The 19,933-nt window shown below is 45.0% G+C and overlaps 1 protein-coding gene and 1 long non-coding RNA gene across 2 annotated transcripts; both read left to right on the top strand.

Moving 5' to 3' along the window:
• The first annotated feature begins 613 nt into the window (after positions 1–613).
• On the top strand, positions 614–5,612 carry LOC119289068. The gene is made up of 2 exons (XR_005141414.1): positions 614–855; positions 5,422–5,612. It is a non-coding gene; the product is annotated as an uncharacterized LOC119289068 (long non-coding RNA).
• A 1,967-nt stretch (positions 5,613–7,579) lies between these two features.
• Positions 7,580–9,007, top strand: LOC119286576 (F-box/kelch-repeat protein At2g44130-like). The gene has a single exon (XM_037565962.1). It carries the CDS (start codon positions 7,621–7,623, stop codon positions 8,731–8,733), a length of 1,113 nt encoding a protein of 370 aa, XP_037421859.1. The 5' UTR covers positions 7,580–7,620; the 3' UTR covers positions 8,734–9,007.
• Positions 9,008–19,933: the final 10,926 nt, after the last annotated feature.

Here is a 19,933-nt window from a genome sequence, read left to right as displayed (position 1 = left end):
GGAATCGGTTAGAGCAGACCCGCCAGTAGCAGAGTTTTCTGGTTGTACTAGATCTCGCTACTGCTCGTCTCGATAGATACTCCACGTCCACGTCCACGTTGCGTTTGACGTTTCAATTCCGCTGAGAAATGCATGGACGGGACAAATCTCGTGTGTTGATTTCTTCCTACGTACATACTGGTAGCCGTAGTACATCGAGGCTAGGCGCCACTCGAATCGTTTTCGTTCATCACCCCCGGCTATTGACTTCGACAAGTCAACTATCCAAATCTCTGATCACAGAAATCTTGAAACTCTTACATGCATATTCTGAAAGTTGAACGCAGGATAATAAGTGAAGTCTGAAATAAACTCTGAGGTTGTAAAGGCCGACGCAAATGAAGCCTCACCTTCAAATCCCTGAAATTGATACCCTATACTTATAGATCCGATTAATCCCGACCATGCATGTGTAAATTCTTGTTTGGTGTAATTGAAACGGTCTGATCTCAGTCGGGATTGATTTCTACAGTGACTTACTACATGGGCCCACCTATCATATGCATCTCCCCACCAGTTCGCTCACCAACTAATTAGGTGTAAAGTTTAAAAAAACTAATTGGGTGCAAAACGGAGGTGAGCGGCAGCGGTGCCCGACCCTATGGCAACCGTGGGCAAGGACTTGAGCGTTGGCAATGAAAATCTTCTCACCAAACTCAAGACTGCGCTGAAGGCGGACTCATGCATCCGACCTGATGAGTGTGCCGGACGGGTTGGCTCAGCCGTCGACGCCGTTCCGGACGAGCTGGAGGCGGCTGTCGTGGACGCCAATCAAGCCTTGGCGTGCCAAGCCGACGTCTTGCAGGCTGCACTCACGTATGTTTTTTGGACTAACTGGACTCGCGTATGTTTGCACAAACGCACGCTGCATGCACGTACGCATCCATGCGTCCATCCCGCTATGGCCGCCACGTTGCTCTCTAACCACGCCGCCGTTTGCATCGGCTCGCTGGCAGCCACGGGCCGTGCTTCGGCTTCGTGCCCGACGCCATCTACTTCCTGCAGTTGCTCACAGCTACGCGCGGCCCGCCGCTGCCAGACTTGCCTGCGCGCCGCCGCTATAAGCGGTCATCAATTTGACGCCGCCGCCACCACCCCGTGTGGTCGAGCTGTGTCAGTACGTCGTCACCGCCGCTCAAGGCCCGGCTACCTACCAGCGGCCACGGCGTGCCTCGGCCCCACTGGTCGCGCATGTCATCGGACGGCTGACCCGCGCGTGGCCGTGCTTCCCGTAGTCGAGCCGTGTGCAGGACAGAGGTAGAAGAAAATAAGAGAAGAAAGATGAATCTGATTTGTGGACCCATACTGCCAGCGAGGGTAGTTGATGAACCAGGCTGGGATCATCTCTTTTCCCAGTGCGCCAAACGTGTCCAGGGTTTGAAAAAACCGGGATCAGAGAAGTTAGGGTATCAACTTTAGAGATTTGAAGGTGAGGGTTCATTTACGTCAGCCTCTACAAAGTCAGGGTTTATTTCAGACTTTACTTCAGGATAGTTAATCATCACCAAGTGCTCTCACACACATGCATGGACAATGAGGGAAAAGCTTCTAGAAGCACCCCCGATCATGCCCTTGGCGTGAGGAAACAGTAGTAACAAACTCTACTGTTCGTTGAGATCCACTGCCCCACCTGCCATCCAGCACGGACTCACGTGTTTTCTTTTGCACTCGAACAAAATCAACTGTTGCAGCCGAAGCTATCTCTTCATCTTCTTCGTGGAGACGACTCTCTGCCCCCACACCCTCACATGGGCTGTCTCCATAGGCCCCTGTTCCTAATTGGTCCAGCCCGCTCCCGATCTTCTTTTTTGACAATAACCCGCTCTCGATCTTATCCAGTTTTCTCGCCCAAATATTCCAACCCCAAGTGGCCTCGTCAGAAACAGTAGTAATTTTACGAAAAGATTAACCGGAAAACATATATCGAGATAATATAGTAGCGCAGCATCTCCATCCAGGCCGCATCAATGTTCGTTGTCATGGACCAAGTTGGATGATCCTTGCCTTGGAAAATGGGTGATTTGCGAGAGCAACAGGTTCAGAGGGGCAGAAGAAACGAATCTGCCGCCATTAGTCAAACACGAGATAAGCGTTTACTAGGGTGCTTGTGCTCATCCATAATACAGCGGTAACACATGTCTTATGTAACACATGGTGACAGAAAACATGGCTGGCCACAAGAGATAAGATGCTGATGCATTGTTGGTGTTAAACCATTCACATCGCTTGCTTAACATCCGACGCCAGCGTCTAGCCGCCGGCGTGATCGACAGAATACCATGGGGCCAATCAAGCATATGCTATGACGCTTGCTGGTAACGTGACAAAGAAGATTACTGCCGGTTACATTATATTAAACTCCCCCAGTTCACAAATATACGATGTTCTAACTTTTTTGTGAATCAGATGTGTATAGACACGATTTAGTTAGTTTGTTTCTTATTTCAGTTTGTACGTAGTTCATATTGATATATCCGAAACATCTTATATTTGTGAACCCGAAGGAGCAGGAGAAAATAGTTTGTTCTTAGAGCATGCGCCTGGTTTAGAGAACTTTTATGGAGTACATATTGGACTTCCCATGGATACATCCGTTGCACTTGTTGGTAATTCTCTGTAAAACTTGGCACCTATTACACTTTGGATACCTTTTGTAGAATAAATATCATTGACGTGTAAAATTCTCATCAACTACACTTGGAGTCGTCCTTGATTAACTATAATTTTAACTATGGTGAATCGGTTTCTTGAAATTGTGTATACAACTTTCCGAGTTACATTTTGGATATTCTTTACATGTAAGAAGTCTAGTTGTTCGTTCCATGATCTTGTAGTGTTGTCTAGAAATTTTTATAACTGAAGTTAGCACTCATTATACATGTGTCAAAACTTCACATTTATCCTCTTCTCCCTCTCCCAACTATGACTTGTTGATCTTGAAAATCTTGTAACCCCCACCTCCCAAGTTCTACCACCATCTTCCCACCCCTCTCAACACTATTATTCTTGGAAACAATGCTCTCACTAGAGGTAACCTAGCCAAGAGGGTCTGGGAGGGAAATGTTAAATGCCCATTATGTCGTGATGAGTGTGTTGATCGGTTATTCTTTGTTGCGTGATTTCTGTTGGGGAACGTAGTAATTTCAAAAAATTTCCTACGCACACGCAAGATCATGGTGATGCATAGCAACGAGAGGGAAGAATGTTGTCTACGTACCCTCGTAGACCGGCAACGGAAGTGTTGACACAACGTAGAGGAAGTAGTCGTGCGTCTTCCCGATCCGACGGATCCAAGTACCGAACGTACAGCACCTTCGAGTTCTGCACACGTTCAACTCGGTGACGTCCCTCGAGTTCCGATCCAGCAAAACGTTGAGGGAGAGTTTTGTCAGCACGACGGCCTGATGACGGTGATGATGTTCTACCGACGCAGGGCTTCGCCTAAGCACCGCTTCGATATGACCGAGGTGAATATGGTGGAAGGGGTCACCGCACACGGCTAAGGAACGATCACAAGGATTAACTTGTGTGTCATGGGATGCCCCCTTGCCTCAGTATATAAAGGAGGGAGAGGGGGAGGTGCGGCCGGCCCTGTGGGTGCGCCTGGAGGAGTCCTACTCCAACCGGGAGTAGGACTCCCCCCTCTTGCCTTGTTGGAAAAGGAAGGAGGAAGGGAGAAAGAGGAAAGGGGGGCGCCGCCCCCCCCCTTCCTTGTCCTATTCGTACTAGGGGGGAGGGGGCGCGCGGCCTGCCCTGGCCGGCCCTCCTCTTCTCCCTTATGGCCCATGTAGGCCCAATAACCCCCCGGGGGGGGGGGGTCCGATAACCCCCGGTACTCCGGTAAAATCCCGATTTCACCCGGAACGTTTTCGATATCCAAATATAGGCTTCCAATATATCAATCTTTATGTCTCGACCATTTCGAGACTCCTCGTCATGTCCGTGATCACATCCGGGACTCCGAACAACCTTCGGTACATCAAAACACAAAAACCCTAATTACGATCGTCACCGAACTTTAAGCGTGCGGACCCTACGGGTTCAAGAACTATGTAGACATGACCGAGACACGTCTCCGGTCAATAACCAATAGCGGAACCTGGATGCTCATATTGGCTCCTACATATTCTACGAAGATCTTTATCGGTCAGACCGCATAACAACATACGTTGTTCCCTTTGTCATCGCTATGTTACTTGCCCGAGATTCGATTGTCGGTATCTCAATACCTAGTTCAATCTCGTTACCGGCAAGTCTCTTTACTCGTTCCATAATACATCATCCTGCAACCAACTTATTAGTTGCAATGCTTGCAAGGCTTGAGTGATGTGCATTACCGAGAGGGCCCAGAGATACCTCTCCGATAATCGGAGTGACAAATCCTAATCTCGAAATACGCCAACCCAACAAGTACCTTCGGAGACACCTGTAGAGCACCTTTATAATCACCCAGTTACGTTGTGACGTTTGGTAGCACACACAGTGTTCCTCCGGTAAACAGGAGTTGCATAATCTCATAGTCATAGGAACATGTATAAGTTATGAAGAAAGCAATAGCAACAAACTAAACGATCAAGTGCTAAGCTAACGGAATGGGTCAAGTCAATCACATCATTCTCCTAATGATGTGATCCCGTTAATCAAATGACAACTCATGTCTATGGTTAGGAAACATAACTATCTTTGATTAACGAGCTAGTCAAGTAGAGGCATACTAGTGACTCTCTGTTTTTGTCTATGTATTCACACATGTATTATGTTTCCGGTTAATAAAATTCTAGCATGAATAATAAACATTTATCATGATATAAGAAAATAAACAATAACTTTATTATTGCCTCTAGGGCATATTTCTTTCAATTTTTATATATGCCTGGGATGTAGTGAAATGTGTGTTGGGTCAAGATAAATATATTATCGGTCTCAAAGTTTTGTAATTGGGTATGTGATTTTATTGGTGGATGTAGGTGTGTAATGGTCTTTATGGAAGGTTATAAATGCACCTTGTTCTAGAATGTATCACTTTATTACCCTACTATCATTATGTCACAAATTTCTTATTGGTTAGCATATTTCTCCGAGTTACATAATAAAAAAACTTTAATACAATATCGCCAATGGGCAAGAAATCTGCATCATTTACTTTTGAGTTGTTTCATACAAGATAGGGTTGGGCGCGTTGGTAAGGATAATTGCTGGGTAAAAACAAGTGGGGGTTGGAGGAGATGCGAATAGATATTTTAACATCATGAAGTATGACTTTCTATTTGTTTATATGATCAAGGAGAAGAGCCTGCCTAGAGTACTTCTAACATCTCCAATATGTTTCCTTCTGATTATTCTTCTAAAATTGTACTAAGAACCATTTTGATGTTAGGGCAGGATGTATACCCACACTGGAGTTATCGCAGACCTTCCGGATGCTTGATTTATCAAATTGGTGCAAATGAAACCAGAGGGGTTAATTATGCTCATTACATTCGATAAAGAGAGAAAAGCAAACAACAATTTGGATGTTTTCCCGGGATAACAACACATGGATGGCGGATAGGAGTATGAAGAGTTTTTGTTTACTTTCACTTTTGACAGTGGTAGATATATAAACGCATTTTATGTTGGCGTAAAGCCCACCCCGGCGATGTTTCAACTTTTTTAGGCCAAAAATCTGACTTACTTAGTTTAGAGAAGATGTTACATCATGACAAAAGAAATTGGAATAAATCTGACGAGCAAATAAACGTTGCCATACTCTAAAGTTCCATCAAAACATTTTGAAGACGCCATCTCTAGTTATCAATATCATGTCGGTGCTCTTTCTTGCACCAGTAAAGAACTAATAGAAGGTTATACTTGCATAAGCTTGACTAACCTTAGAAAATTTCATAGTTGCACAAGACGCCCTCCATAAGTGGCGAGGATTATAAAAAATCTGATGATGTAAAACGCATTGTGACTAGGGACATACATGTCATAAGCTTTGCTATGCACTGCTTCATCACCCAGTCGCCGAAGGAACTGAGATTTCAAAACTCAAGTAACGCCGAAGGAGAAGGCCATGGCAAAAATGGAGTGGAACTAGAGAAACTAAGACACCACTAGCTTCTAGACATCAACCATGAATGTCACACAAGGATGGAGGACCATTAATTCACAACACGACACCGACGGTTGGCATATAGCCGCTAAGAACAATTCTAGCAGAGTCGCCATAATGCATATCGAACACACACAATAATGTTCTGGAGGCTGGCAATGTTGTGCACAAACACATAACTGCCATATATTGAGCCTACACAAAAAATCTCCAGGTGGGACCCGTTTGTCATTCGCTATCAAGAATTATATCTTCTCCATCTCACCCAATAACAATTGAAAAAACTTTGAACTATATTTTAACAAGGATTTCAATAAAGATTCCTAGTATGATTTGAACAACGAGACTACTGCTAACTTATTGACGGCATATTCCTTCGTTTGGAAGTGAACTCTCAAATGAAGCATGCTTCGGCTTCTTCCATTGTGGTGGTTTACGAACACATGACATCCTTGATACGTGAGAAGGCCACGACGACCATAACGGTAGCCCTCCGTGCGCGTAGCTTCCCTCTCTGCCAAGGCGGTCGTCGTCATGCAGAAAAGGTAGTAATAGGTGGCTGGGAGGCGCTTCGGCCCAACGGCTGATTCAGCCTTGTGGGGTGCCTCCTTCTCGACCCACTCAAACCATTTCCACATCCTCTCCCGAAACTTTCTCCTGGCGTGATCTTCTTTAGTCTCGCTGGGAAAAGCCTTGCGGGAAAGGCTCGCCCGCTGTGACATGACCGATGTGGGGTGAGTGTGGGGGCGATGGGGAAGATGAGGGAGAAGTGACGCCCGCGAAAAGAGGAGATGTGTGAGAGGTGGCACCGCTAAGCAAGAGCGGACCGATTTATACCCGGAATGGCCGCGTTCCAGCGGTAAACGTGGCTGAATTTGGCGTATTTGCATGAATTCCGTGCTTTTGTTGGACCTGCTTTTGGAATCTCAAATGCCAACCGGAAGGTTATTACGGGAATTCAGTACTTATGGAGATTTGCCAGAATTACTCTAATAGCAAAAATTAAATGACAAAAAAAAATCAAAAGTACACACGCTTGGGAGACCCAAGACTACTCCCTCTCCCATCTGCTACACCGGCGTAGATGGAAAATGGAGGACGCAGGCGCGTGGTCTAGGGTTTCCCTCGGCTGTTGCTTTGCGAAATACTTATAAAGATGCTTCGAATTTTATATGAAAATGCGTTACGAACAAAATGCGTATTTAAAACAAAAGGTTCGATCGTAGCAAAGAATCAAGCAAGCGAAGAAGCCACGACAGAGATCGGTCGCAGTCGGTGCTGTCGTCGGTGCGCGGTGAACTGCATTTCGACTGGCGCCAGTGCACTGAATTTTCTTTTCTTCAATAAACCTTTCGATGTGTCCTCAGCTCCAATCACGCCGCGCCACGTGCCACCCCCAGCGCTCTATTTAATGCCACCCTTCCGCCGAGCCGGAGAGCCATCCATCTCCATTCCCAACCCCGATCCCAATCCCAGAGATAACGAAGATGAGGAACCAGAAGAGCCGTGTCCAGGAGTGCAAGGTCGAGCACGTCGACCTCATCCCGGGCATGCCGGACGACGTCGCCGTCGACTGCCTGGCGCGCGTCCCGCACGCCTCCTTCCGCTCGATGCGGGGCGTCTGCCGCGGCTGGAACACCGCCGCCGCCGCGCCGGACTTCGCGCTGGCGCGCGCCGAGGCCGGCGCCAACGAGGACCTGGTCTACCTGCTGCAGTTCGGGAACCCGGCGGCCGCGGACGCGGATGGGGCCGCGCCGGAGAACGCCCAGGCGTACGGCGTGTCGGTGTACAACGTCACCACCGGCGAGTGGCGCCGGGAGGGCGCCGCGCCGCCCGTGCCGATGTTCGCGCAGTGCGCGGCCGTGGGGAGCCGCCTCGCCGTGCTGGGCGGGTGGGACCCCGAGACCTTCGAGCCCGTGGCGGACGTGCACGTGCTCGACGCCTCCACCGGCGTGTGGCGCCGCGGCGCGCCCATGCGGTCGGCGCGGTCCTTCTTCGCCTGCGCCGAGGCCGGCGGCAAGATCTACGTCGCGGGAGGCCACGACAAGCTCAAGAACGCGCTGAAGACGGCGGAGGCGTACGACGCGGGCGCCGACGCCTGGGACCCGCTCCCGGACATGTCCGAGGAGCGCGACGAGTGCGACGGCATGGCCACCGTCGCCGGCGACCGGTTCCTGGCTGTGAGCGGGTACCGCACGGGCCGCCAGGGCGGGTTCGAGCGCGACGCCGAGTGGTTCGACCCGGCGTCCCGCGAGTGGCGCCGGCTGGAGCGCGTGCGCGCGCCGCCGTCGGCGGCGCACGTGGTGGTGCGCGGCCGGGTGTGGTGCATCGAGGGCACGGCCGTGATGGAGTACCGCGGGGAGCGGCGCAGCTGGCGCGAGGTCGGGCCGTCCCCGCCGGGGCTCAAGGCCGGCACTGCGCGCGCGGTCGCCGTCGGCGGCGGCGAGCGCGTGGTGGTGACCGGCGCCATCGAGTCCGAGGGCGGAGGCACCGGGCACGCGCTGTGGGTGTTCGACGTCAAGTCCAAGAGCTGGACCGTGGTGCGCCCACCGCCGCAGTTCGCTGGCTTCGTCTTCTCCATTGGATCCGTGCGCGTGTGATGTCTCGGACCGCTCTCCTGTCCAAGGAGACTTCTTGGTAGCCATGTCATGTGTGCGAGAGATGAGCGGAAGGCAGAGATGCTAGTAGTCGACGGCATGTCGGCATAGAAGGCGAAGAGAGGTAGTGTAGTTAGCTCAGCTGTGTTCATCTGCCTCTGTTGCAGTTGCAGAACTGAATTCCTGATCGTATGGTTGAACTGATGGATCAAGGGTGTAGTAATCCTTGTTTTCGAATCTATAGAGGTTGGATTACCTGATGGTTCTTGGCAAGCAACATTTATCCGTCTCCTCCAGTCAAAAATACTTACGTTGGGAACAGGTAAAAACAGGCAAACACTGTGGGTTCGGGGATACATCTCATGAGAGTAACAACCAAATATGCCTTTGAGAAACACGAAAATATAAAGCGAAACGGATTCTTGAGCGTTAGCTTGCCTTCCTCGACTCTGTTCTTAGCATTTCACAATGCAGTAAGTGTAACTTGAAGAACACGCAGTGGGCGCCCCTCACCGTGGATCCTCCTAGTAAATCCTCCGTGGCTTTTGTTTCTCCCTGTGGACGATCTTTAACGGTGTCCGGTTGGTTTAATGGAATGTCAAGCGCAGCTACGAAAAGAGGGCAAAGGCGATCGTGAAAACCTAGCCGCCTCTCTTTCTCGCCGTTGTCCGAGGGAGGTTCGATTCAGGGGTTGCTTGCTGGTAACTGCTGGAGGGTTGCCGCGGTCAGAGAAGAAGACAAGGGCTTAAAGAGCATCTTCAACAGGCGCAAAATAATTTTTACACCGTTGAAATAGTATTTTTTTTATGTGCAGCAGAGCGCTGGCTCCGGCGGCCACTGTAAAAAATGGCGCGCGTGAGCAGCTTCAGCAGACGCTGCAAAAAACGGCGCGCGCCAGCAACCGATACTACCATGCAACACATGCGAATAGCATATAGATAAAATTCAAATAACATAGTTCAAGCCCAGTACCACAAACTAGTACATACGGTACAAATAAAAATAGATAAAAACGATACTTATGATGCAAATATACTAGAAACTACTCATTATCGTCCTCCTCCTCGGTAGTGTAGTCCGATGATAGGAACGTGTCATCCCACCGAGGATCATTGTCGTCAAAGGTCGACGCCAATCCCAGTTCGCACTACGCTATCGCCAATGCCTTCCACGCACGCCTGTCTGCCCGTTCCACGGCTCGCAGTGCAGAAGTCGTTCTCGGCGGCGACATCCTCCGGGAAACGTTGGTGCCACTCCGCCATGGCATCCTTGTCCACCTCGGCATGACGAGGCGGCGCTCCCGCCTACGCTGGATGCGGTGGTCCTTGTCGGTGATTAGCAGCGGCGGAGGCGCGAGGTCCTGCACCTGCTGGTGCGTCCGAGCATCCGAGAAATTCATCTGCGAACGTGGCCGGTTGAGGTGTGATACGTCTCCGTCGTATCTACTTTTCCAAACACTTTTGCCCTTGTTTTAGACTCTAACTTGCATGATTTGAATGGAACTAATCCGGACTGACGTTGTTTTCAGCATAATTACCATGGTGTTATTTATGTGCAGAAACAAACGTTCTCGGAATGACCTGAAACTTCACGGAGCAACTTTTTGGAAAATATAAAAAATACCTGCAAAAGATGAAGGCCAGGGGGGCCACCACCTGTCCACGAGGGTGGGGGGCGCGCCCCCTACCTCGTGGGCCCCTGGTGCCTCTCCGACTCCAACTCTATATTGTGTTTCGGGGAGAAAAAAAATCAGAGAGAAGAATTCATCGCGTTTTACGATGCGGAGCCGCCGCCAAGCCCTAAAACCTCTCGTGAGGGCTGATCTGGAATTCGTTCGGGGCTCCAGAGAGGGGAATCCGTCGCCATCATCATCATCAACCATTCTCCATCACCAATTTCATGATGCTCACCGCCGTGCGTGAGTAATTCCATCGTAGGCTTGCTGGACGGTGATGGGTTGGATGTGATCTATCATGTAATCGAGTTAGGTTTGCTAGGGTTTGATCCCTAGTATCCACTATGTTTTGAGATTGATGTTGCTATGACTTTGCTATGCTTAATGCTTGTCACTAGGGCCCGAGTGCCATGATTTCATATCTGAACCTATTATGTTTTCATCAATATATGAGTGTTCTTGATCCTATCTTGCAAGTCTATAGTCACCTATTATGTGTTTGATCCGTTAACCCCGAAGTGACAATAATCGGGATACTTACCGGTGATGACCGTAGTTTGAGGAGTTCATGTATTCACCATGTGTTAATGCTTTGTTCCGGTACTCTATTAAAAGGAGGCCTTAATATCCCTTAGTTTTCGTAAGGACCCCGCTGCCACGGGAGGGTAGGACAAAAGATGTCATGCAAGTTCTTTTCCATAAGCACGTATGACTATGTTCGGAATACATGCCTACATTATATCAATGAACTGGAGCTAGTTCTATGTCACCCTAGGTTATGACTGTTACATGATGAACCGCATCCGGCATAATTCTCCATCACCGATCCATTGCCTACGAGCTTTCCTTACATTGTTCTTCGCTTATTTACTTTTCCGTTGTTATTGCTATCACCACTACAAAATACCAAAAACATTGCTTTTACTACGGTTACCTTTTCCTACCGTTACCACTACTATCATATTACTTTGCTACTAAATACTTTGCTGCATATATTAAGTTTCCAGGTCTGGTTGAACTGACAGCTCAGCTGCTAATACTTGAGAGTATTATTTGGCTCCCCTTGTGTCGAATCAATAAATTTGGGTTGAATACTTTACCCTCGAAAACTGTTGCGATCCCCTATACTTGTGCGTTATCAAGACTATTTTCTGGCGCCGTTGCCGGGGAGCATAGCTCTATTCTTTGAGTCACTTGGGATTTATATCTGTTTATCATTATGAAGAAATTGAAAGATCCAAAAACCAAGATTTATCCCTCAACTACGAGGGGAGGTAAGGAACTGCCATCTAGCTCTGCACTTGATTCACCTTCTGTTTTGAGTAAGCTTGCGACACCTAAAACTGCTTCTGCTATTCGTTCTGATATGTCACATGTTATTGATGATGCCACTTCTGCTATACATGATACTTATGATGAAACTATTTCTATGCTTGATACTACTGTGCCACTTGGTGAATTTCTTGATGAACAACTTGCTAGGGCTAGAGAGATTGAAAATATTGAATCTGATAATACTGGTGAAATTGATGATGAAGACTTGCCTCTTATTCCTGAGGGTTATGTTTTTGATCAAGAAGCCTCTTTAGCTATTTTAGCTTGCAAAGGTAGATACGAACTTAAGAGGTTATTAGCTAAATGGAACAAGCAACCTCTAAATGCTAGGATGAAACCTGACTCTGCTTTTGCTACTTCACCTATCTGTGTTACCGATAAGGATTATGAATTCTCTGTTGATCCTGATATAATTACTTTGGTTGAATCTGATCCTTTTCACGGTTATGAATCTGAAACTGTTGTGGCACATCTTACTAAATTAAATGATATAGCCACCCTATTCACGACTGATGAGAGAACTCGTTACTTTTATATTCTTAAAATATTTCCGTTCTCATTAAAGGGTGATGCTAAGATATGGTTTAATTCTCTTTATCCTGGTTGTGTGCGTAGTCTCCAAGATATGATTTATTACTTCCCTGCTAAATATTTCCCTGCTCATAGGAAACAAGCTGCTTTGAGGGATATATATAATTTTGTGCAAATTAAAGAAGAGAGTCTCCCACAAGCTTGGGGGAGGCTTTTCCAATTACTTAATGCTTTGCCTGATCATCCTCTTAAGAAAAATGAAATACTTGATATCTTTTATAATGGACTAACCGATGCCTCCAGAGATTACCTGGATAGTTGTGCTGGTTCTGTTTTCAGGGAAAGAACACCGGATGAAGCTGAAATTCTATTGAATAATTTGTTGACAAATAAAAATAATTGGACACCTCTGGAGCCAATTCCTGAGCCTATTCCTAAACCAACTCCGAAGAAGAGGGGTATTCTATTTCTTAGTCCTGAAGATATGCAAGAGGCAACGAAATCTATGAAAGAAAAGGGTATTAAAGCTGAAGATGTTAAGAATTTACCTCCTATTGAAGAAATACACGGTCTTAATTTACCGCCTATTGAAGGAACATATGATCTTGATCCATCACTAATTGAAGAAACTCATGGTCTTGATAACCCGACACAGGTAGTAAAGGTAAATTCTCTCTATAGATATGATAAAGCTGAAATCCCATTTACTAAGTTTGCTAGCCCATGCTTAGATGAGTTTGATAAATTTATGGCTAAGCAAGAAGACTTTAATGCTTATTTTGGTAGACAATTGAAATACAATTCAAATATGCTTGAACACTTGGGTGATTATATGGCCAATGTCAAAGGTGAACTTAAACATATTAGTAAACATGCTTCTATGGTTACCACTCAAGTAGAACAAGTACTTAAAGCTCAAAATGATTTGCTCAATGAATTGAATAGTAAGGATAATTATAATGCAGTTAGAGTGGCTACTAGAACTGGTAAAATGACTCAGGAACCTTTGTATCCTGAAGGCCATCCTAAGAGAATTGAGCAAGATTCTCAGAGAAATAATGTAGATGCACCTAGTCCTTCTAAAAAGAAGAAAAAGAAAGATGATAGGACTTTGCATGCTTCTAGTGAACCTGTTACCGAAACACCCGAGAATCCAAATGATATTGCTATCTCTGATGCTGAAACACAATCTGGTAATGAACCTGAAACTAGTGAATGTTAATAATAATGTTCATAATGATGCTCAACCTAGTAATGATAATGATATAGAAATTGAACATGTTGTTGATCTTGATAACCCACAATCAAAGAATCGACGTTATGATAAGAAAGATTTTGTTGCTAGGAAACATGGTAAAGAAAGAGAACCATGGGTTCAGAAACCCATACCTTTTCCTCCCAAACCATCCAAGAAAAAGGATGATGAGGATTTTGAGCGCTTTGCTGAAATGATTAGACCTATATTTTTGCGTATGCGATTAACTGATATGCTTAAAATGAATCCTTATGCTAAGTACATGAAAGATATTGTTACAAATAAGAGAAAGATACCGGAAGCTGAAATTTCCACCATGCTTGCTAATTATACTTTTAAGGGTGGAATACCAAAGAAACTTGGAGATCCAGGAGTACCCACTATACCATGCTTCATTAAAAGAAACTATGTTAAAACTGCTTTATGTGATCTTGAAGCCGGTGTTAGTGTTATGCCTATTTCTCTATATCGTAGACTTGATTTGAATAAGTTGACACCTACTGAAATATCTTTACAAATGGCTGATAAATCAACTGCTATACCTGTCGGTATTTGTGAGGATGTGCCTGTTGTAGTTGCAAACGTTACTATTTTAACGGACTTTGTTACTCTTGATATTCCCGAGGATGATAGTATGTCTATTATTCTTGGAAGACCCTTTTTGAATACTGCAGGAGTTGTTATTGATTGCACTAAAGGCAATGCCACTTTTCATGTTAATGGTAATGAGCATACGGTACACTTTCCGAGGAAACAACCTCAAGTCCACAATATCAATTCTATTGGAAAAATTCCATCGATTATATTTGGAGGTTTTGAATTTCCTCTTCCTACTGTCAAGAAGAAATATGATATTCTTATTATTGGGGATGTGCATATCCCTGTTGAGGTAACATAGTGTTATTCGAAATTTCTCCGGTTCCATGTTATTCGGAATGAGTTCGTTAACAAGACTTGATCAACCTTGTTAGTGGATTCCTTTTGATGATCATGAGATGGATGAAACTAGAAGGCACAACCGTCTGTACCCCACTTTTACTTTCTGTTATTTATATTAAATAAAATAAAAATAAATATTTTTCTGTCTCTTATCTGATTATCCGTGCAATATAAAAATACCCCGAAAATAAAAGTTCTCCAAATGCCTTGAGATTTAAATATGATTTTTTCTAGAATATTTGAGAAGATTTGGTACTGAGAACACAAGAGGGGGGTCAACCACCTGCCCACGAGGGTGGAGGGCGCGCCCTACCCTCCTGGGCGCCCCCCTGCCTCGTGGGCCCATGATGGCCCTCCTCCACTTATCCTTTCATCCACACACTCCTTCTTCCTCCCCCAAACATAAATATCCAGCTCAAACCTGAGTCCAAGCTCATTTTGCTGCCATTTTTGATCTCCTTGCTCAAAGCACCTCTCACAAAACTGCTTGGGGAGATTGTTCTTTGGTATGTGACTCCTCCATTGGCCCAATTAGTTTTTGTTCTAGTGCTTTATTCGTTGCAAATTTTTGCTGCTTAGGTGACCCTGTTCTTGAGCTTGCATGTCAAATTTATATGGTCAAAAGTAGTTTTGATGCATGTTATAGGCCCTAGGCACTTGTAGGAGTAGTTGCTATCAATATTATTGAGTTTGGTTTACTTTTATTTTGAAGTTACTAAAAATTTCAGAATTTTTCAGAAAATGATGAAGAGACTTTTGAGGGGTTCATCGAGCCGAAGATCGAAGGAAAAGGCACTGAAGCCTAAGTATAATCTGCCTCGCACCACGAAGGTTCGGGCGTGTGAATGGCCTTCCGATGATTTCTTGAGAGCAGCCGGGATTTATGAAGATTTTCATGAATTGGCTAAGAATGCAGGCCTCACTGCTTTCCTCCACGACCAATGCGATTAGTATCTCTTAGTCACAAATATCTTTGTGCAAAACTTTCATTTCCATTCTAGGAGGTCACCACCTACGGTGGAGTTTTATTTATATGATGAGCATAAGAAGATGTCACTTTATGATTTTTCTCGGGTTTGTTTGGTCCCTTTCAAGGGCAAGACAGAGGAACCACATCGCGAGGATGTGGACGGGTTTATTGATACTATCACTGTAGGGGAAACAAGGAAGGTTTCCGATGCACGAATCACTAGCATATATTTTCCTATTTTACGCTATTTTGCATTATTTGTTGGTCGTTGTTTAATTGGTCGCGGAAACTGTGGAAATCTTAGTATCCCTAATATTATTATTTTGCTCCACGCTTTATACGGTGATAACTCTGTTAGTATGGGCGGCATTATTGCTAAACAGTTAAGTCTGAACCGTACCAAGGGCCCCATCTTTGGAGGCATCTATGCTTCACGCCTATCTGCATATTTTAACATACCTATTAGGCATTATGAGAAGGAAGAAGAAGTGCTGCCTCGTGTTTATTTAGATTATAAAAGTATGGTGGCACATGATTTTATTGTTAAGAATAGGGAAGGAGAGCTTAAATACAAATTGTTCTTTGATAAACATCATCCCGAGACTATTTCCCTGCCTGCTCCTTCTTTGTTTGATTTATCTGCAGGCCAGTACCTTGTTCCGTTAAAGGCTATTCATGCCTACCGGAACCCTGCACCAGCCATGGAGCCAGAGCCAGAACCACAAGTTGATCCTTCACGACAGTCTTATTACTAGTGGGATCCGAAGATGATCGCCAGCCAGTGGCAATCGGAGTCTTCTTCTTCATTGCAGTACGACCCCAACTACTATTATGGATATCCGCCAGGCCAGCCATGGCCATAGACCAACTTAGGCCAAAAGCCTAAGCTTGGGGGAGTACGTATTTCCCACCGACATTACATTTATGTTCACACACTTATTGCTAGATGTCGGTGCTCATACTTTTTCATTTGTATCATCCATGCTAGTTTATTTCCTTTTTATGCTTTCTTCTTGTGTGTTTAATAAACCTTAAGAAAAACCAAAAAAATTAGTTGTAGCTTTTAGCTAGTTTTAATTTCCATGCTTGTAGTAGTAATTAAAAAGAAAACCCAAAAATATTTCATGTTCTTCTTTTGCTTGTTGGGAGCTTTCCCATGTAAATAGTTTTATTTCTTTTCTTTCCTTTGGGGGTCGATAGGAGAATACCATAATTAAATTCTTGAAGTGGCTCTTATATACATTATTGTTGATCTGACAAAAGAGCCCATATTGCCTTGTCTTCTCCTGTTTATTGAATGCTTACAGATTCCAGCTTAGTCCAATGCACGTGCACTATTATTATTATTCATATTGTTCGGTCGTGCAAGTGAAAGGCAATTATGACGATATATGATGGACTGACCGAGATGAGAAAAGCTGGTATGAACTCGACCTCTTTTGTTTTTGTAAATATGATTAGCTCATCGTTCCTGATTCAGCCTATTATAAATAAACATGTTTGCAATGACAATTAGAGATCATAGTCCTTGTGCCATGCTTGATTAGCTATGAGTTATAATGGTTTACCTTACGTGCCAACATGCTATTGAAATGGTTATGATGTGGTATGATAGGGTGTTATCCTCCTCTGAATTATTTAAGTGACTTGACTTGGTGCATGTTCACGCATGTAGTTGAAACAAAATCAACATAACCTTCATGATATTTATATTCATGGTGGATTATATCCTACCCATGCTTGCATTCAGTGTTGATTAATTTTAATGCATGTTCATGACTGTTGTCGCTCTCTAGCTGGTCGCTTCCCAGTCTTTTGCTAGCCTTCACCTGTACTAAGCGGGAATACTGCTTGTGCATCCAATCCCTTAAAACCCTAAAGTTATTCCACATGAGTCCACTATACCTACCTATATACGGTATCTACCTGCCGTTCCAAGTAAATTTATATGTGCCAAACTCTAAACCTTCAAATTAATATCATGTTTTCTATGCTCGAATAGCTCATGTATCAACTAGGGTTGTCCGTATCTTCCATGTCAGGTGGGTTATTCTCAAGAGGAGTGGACTCCGCTCCTCACTCACGAGATAAATGGCTGGTCACCGGGATGCCTAGTCCCATTCTTTATGCAAACTAAATCAAAATAATTGCAAACAAAACTCCCCCAGGGACTCTTGTTAGTTGGAGGCACTTGTCGTTTCGAGCAAGCCATGGATTGATGCTTGTTGGTGGAAAGGGGAGTATAAACTTTACCATTCTATTTGGGAACCGCCTATAATGTGTGTAGCATGGAAGATATCGCCACCTCTTGGTTGTTATGTTGACAATGGAAGTACACCGCTCAAAATTTAATTCATCTCTATTTCAAAACCAAGCTCTAGCACCTCTACAAATCCCTGGTTCCCTCTGTGGAGGGCCTATCCATTTACTTTTATGCTGAGTCATCATCCTCTTATTAAAAAGCACCACTTGGAGAGCACCGCTGTCATTTGCATTCATTACTATTAGTTTACATTGAGTATGACTTGACTGGATCTCATTTACCATGAATTACAATGTATAGTCAGTCCTTGGTCTTTAAAGGTGCTCTGCATTTATGTTTTGCGGTCTCAGAAAGGGCTAGAGAGATACCATCTTATTATATCATATTATGATTGTATTGAGAAAGTGTTGTCATCCGAGATTTATTGTTATTGCTCGCTGGTTGATTATGCTATTGATATGAGTAAACTTGTGACCTAAGCGTTATTGCGAATGTGGTTAGTTATAATCTTTGTTGAACACTTGAATGCTAGCTTTACATATTTACAACAACAAGAGCAAACAGAGTTTGTAAAAGTTTTTCTTTATCACTTTCAGTTTGTCAACTGAATTGCTTGAGGGCAAGCAAAGGTTTAAGCTTGAGGGAGTTGATACGTCTCCGTCGTATCTACTTTTCCAAACACTTTTGCCCTTATTTTGGACTCTAACTTCCATGATTTGAATGGAACTAACCCGGATTGACGCTGTTTTCAGTAGAATTACCATGGTGTTATTTACGTGCAGAAACAAACGTTCTTGGAATGACCTGAAACTTCACGGAGCAACTTTTTGGAAAATATAAAAAATACCTGCAAAAGATGAAGGCCGTGGGGCCCACCACCTATCCACGAGGGTGGGGGGCGCACCCCTACCTTGTGCCCCCCCTGGTGCCTCTCCGACTCCAACTCCAACTCTATATATTGTGTTTCGGGGAGAAAAAAATTAGAAAGAAGAATTCATCGCGTTTTACGATACGAAGCCGCCGCCAAGCCCTAAAACCTCTCGGGAGGGCTGATCTGGAGTCCGTTCGGGGCTCCGGAGAGGGGAATCCATCGCCATCGTCATCATCAACCATCCTCCATCACCAATTTCATGATGCTCACCGCCGTGCGTGAGTAATTCCATCGCAGGCTTGCTGAACGGTGATGGGTTGGATGAGATCTATCATGTAATCAAGTTAGTTTTGTTAGGGTTTGATCCCTAGTATCCACTATGTTCTGAGATTGATGTTGCTATGACTTTTCTATGCTTAGTGCTTGTCACTAGGGCCCGAGTTCCATGATTTCAGATCTGAACCTATTATGTTTTCATCAATATATGAGTGTTCTTGATCCTATCTTGCAAGTCTTTAGTCACCTATTATGTGTTATGGTCCGTTAACCCCGAAGTGACAATAATCGGGACACTTACCGGTGATGACCGTAGTTTGAGGAGTTCATGTATTCACTATGTGTTAATGCTTTGTTCCGGTACTCTATTAAAAGGAGGCCTTAATTTCCCTTAGTTTTCGTAAGGACCCCGCTGCCACGGGAGGGTAGGACAAAAGATGTCATGCAAGTTCTTTTTCCTAAGTACGGATGACTATGTTCGGAATACATGCCTACATTATATCAATGAACTGGAGCTAGTTATGTGTCACCCTAGGTTATGACTGTTACATGATGAACCGCATCCGGCATAATTCTCCATCATCGATCCACTGTCTATGAGCTTTCCATACATTGTTCTTCGCTTATTTACTTTCCCGTTGTTATTGCTATCATCACTTCAAAATACCAAAAACATTGCTTTTACTACTGTTACCTTTTGCTACCGTTACCACTACTATCATATTACTTTGCTACTAAATACTTTGCTGCAGATATTAAGTTTCCAAGTGTGGTTGAATTGACAACTCAACTGGTAATACTTGAGAGTATTCTTTGGCTCCCCTTGTGTCGAATCAATAAATTCGGGTTGAATACTTTACCCTCGAAAACTGTTGCGATCCCCTATACTTGTGGGTTATCAAGGCGCCATGTCGCCGCGTCGTACACGCGGGCGGCCTCGAACGTCCCGAGACAATGTATATTACCGGAGCGGATCTCCGCGTAATACACGCCGGAGGGGCGGGCACGGACGCCGCGGTAGCCGAAGCTACTCCGGGCGCGCAGCGGTATGTTGACGACGGGGGCAGAAGGCGTGGCGGTGTGGGCAG

Source organism: Triticum dicoccoides, chromosome 4A, assembly GCF_002162155.2.
Source record: "Triticum dicoccoides isolate Atlit2015 ecotype Zavitan chromosome 4A, WEW_v2.0, whole genome shotgun sequence".
Classification (NCBI taxonomy): domain Eukaryota; kingdom Viridiplantae; phylum Streptophyta; class Magnoliopsida; order Poales; family Poaceae; genus Triticum; species Triticum dicoccoides.
Note: the sequence above shows the minus strand (reverse complement) of the source record. Positions and strands in the feature narration are given on the sequence as shown.

Coding starts and splice junctions, on each gene's coding strand:
- LOC119286576 (XM_037565962.1), top strand. CDS start 7,621: ATGAGGAACCAGAAGAGCCGTGTCCAGGAGTGCAAGGTCGAGCACGTC.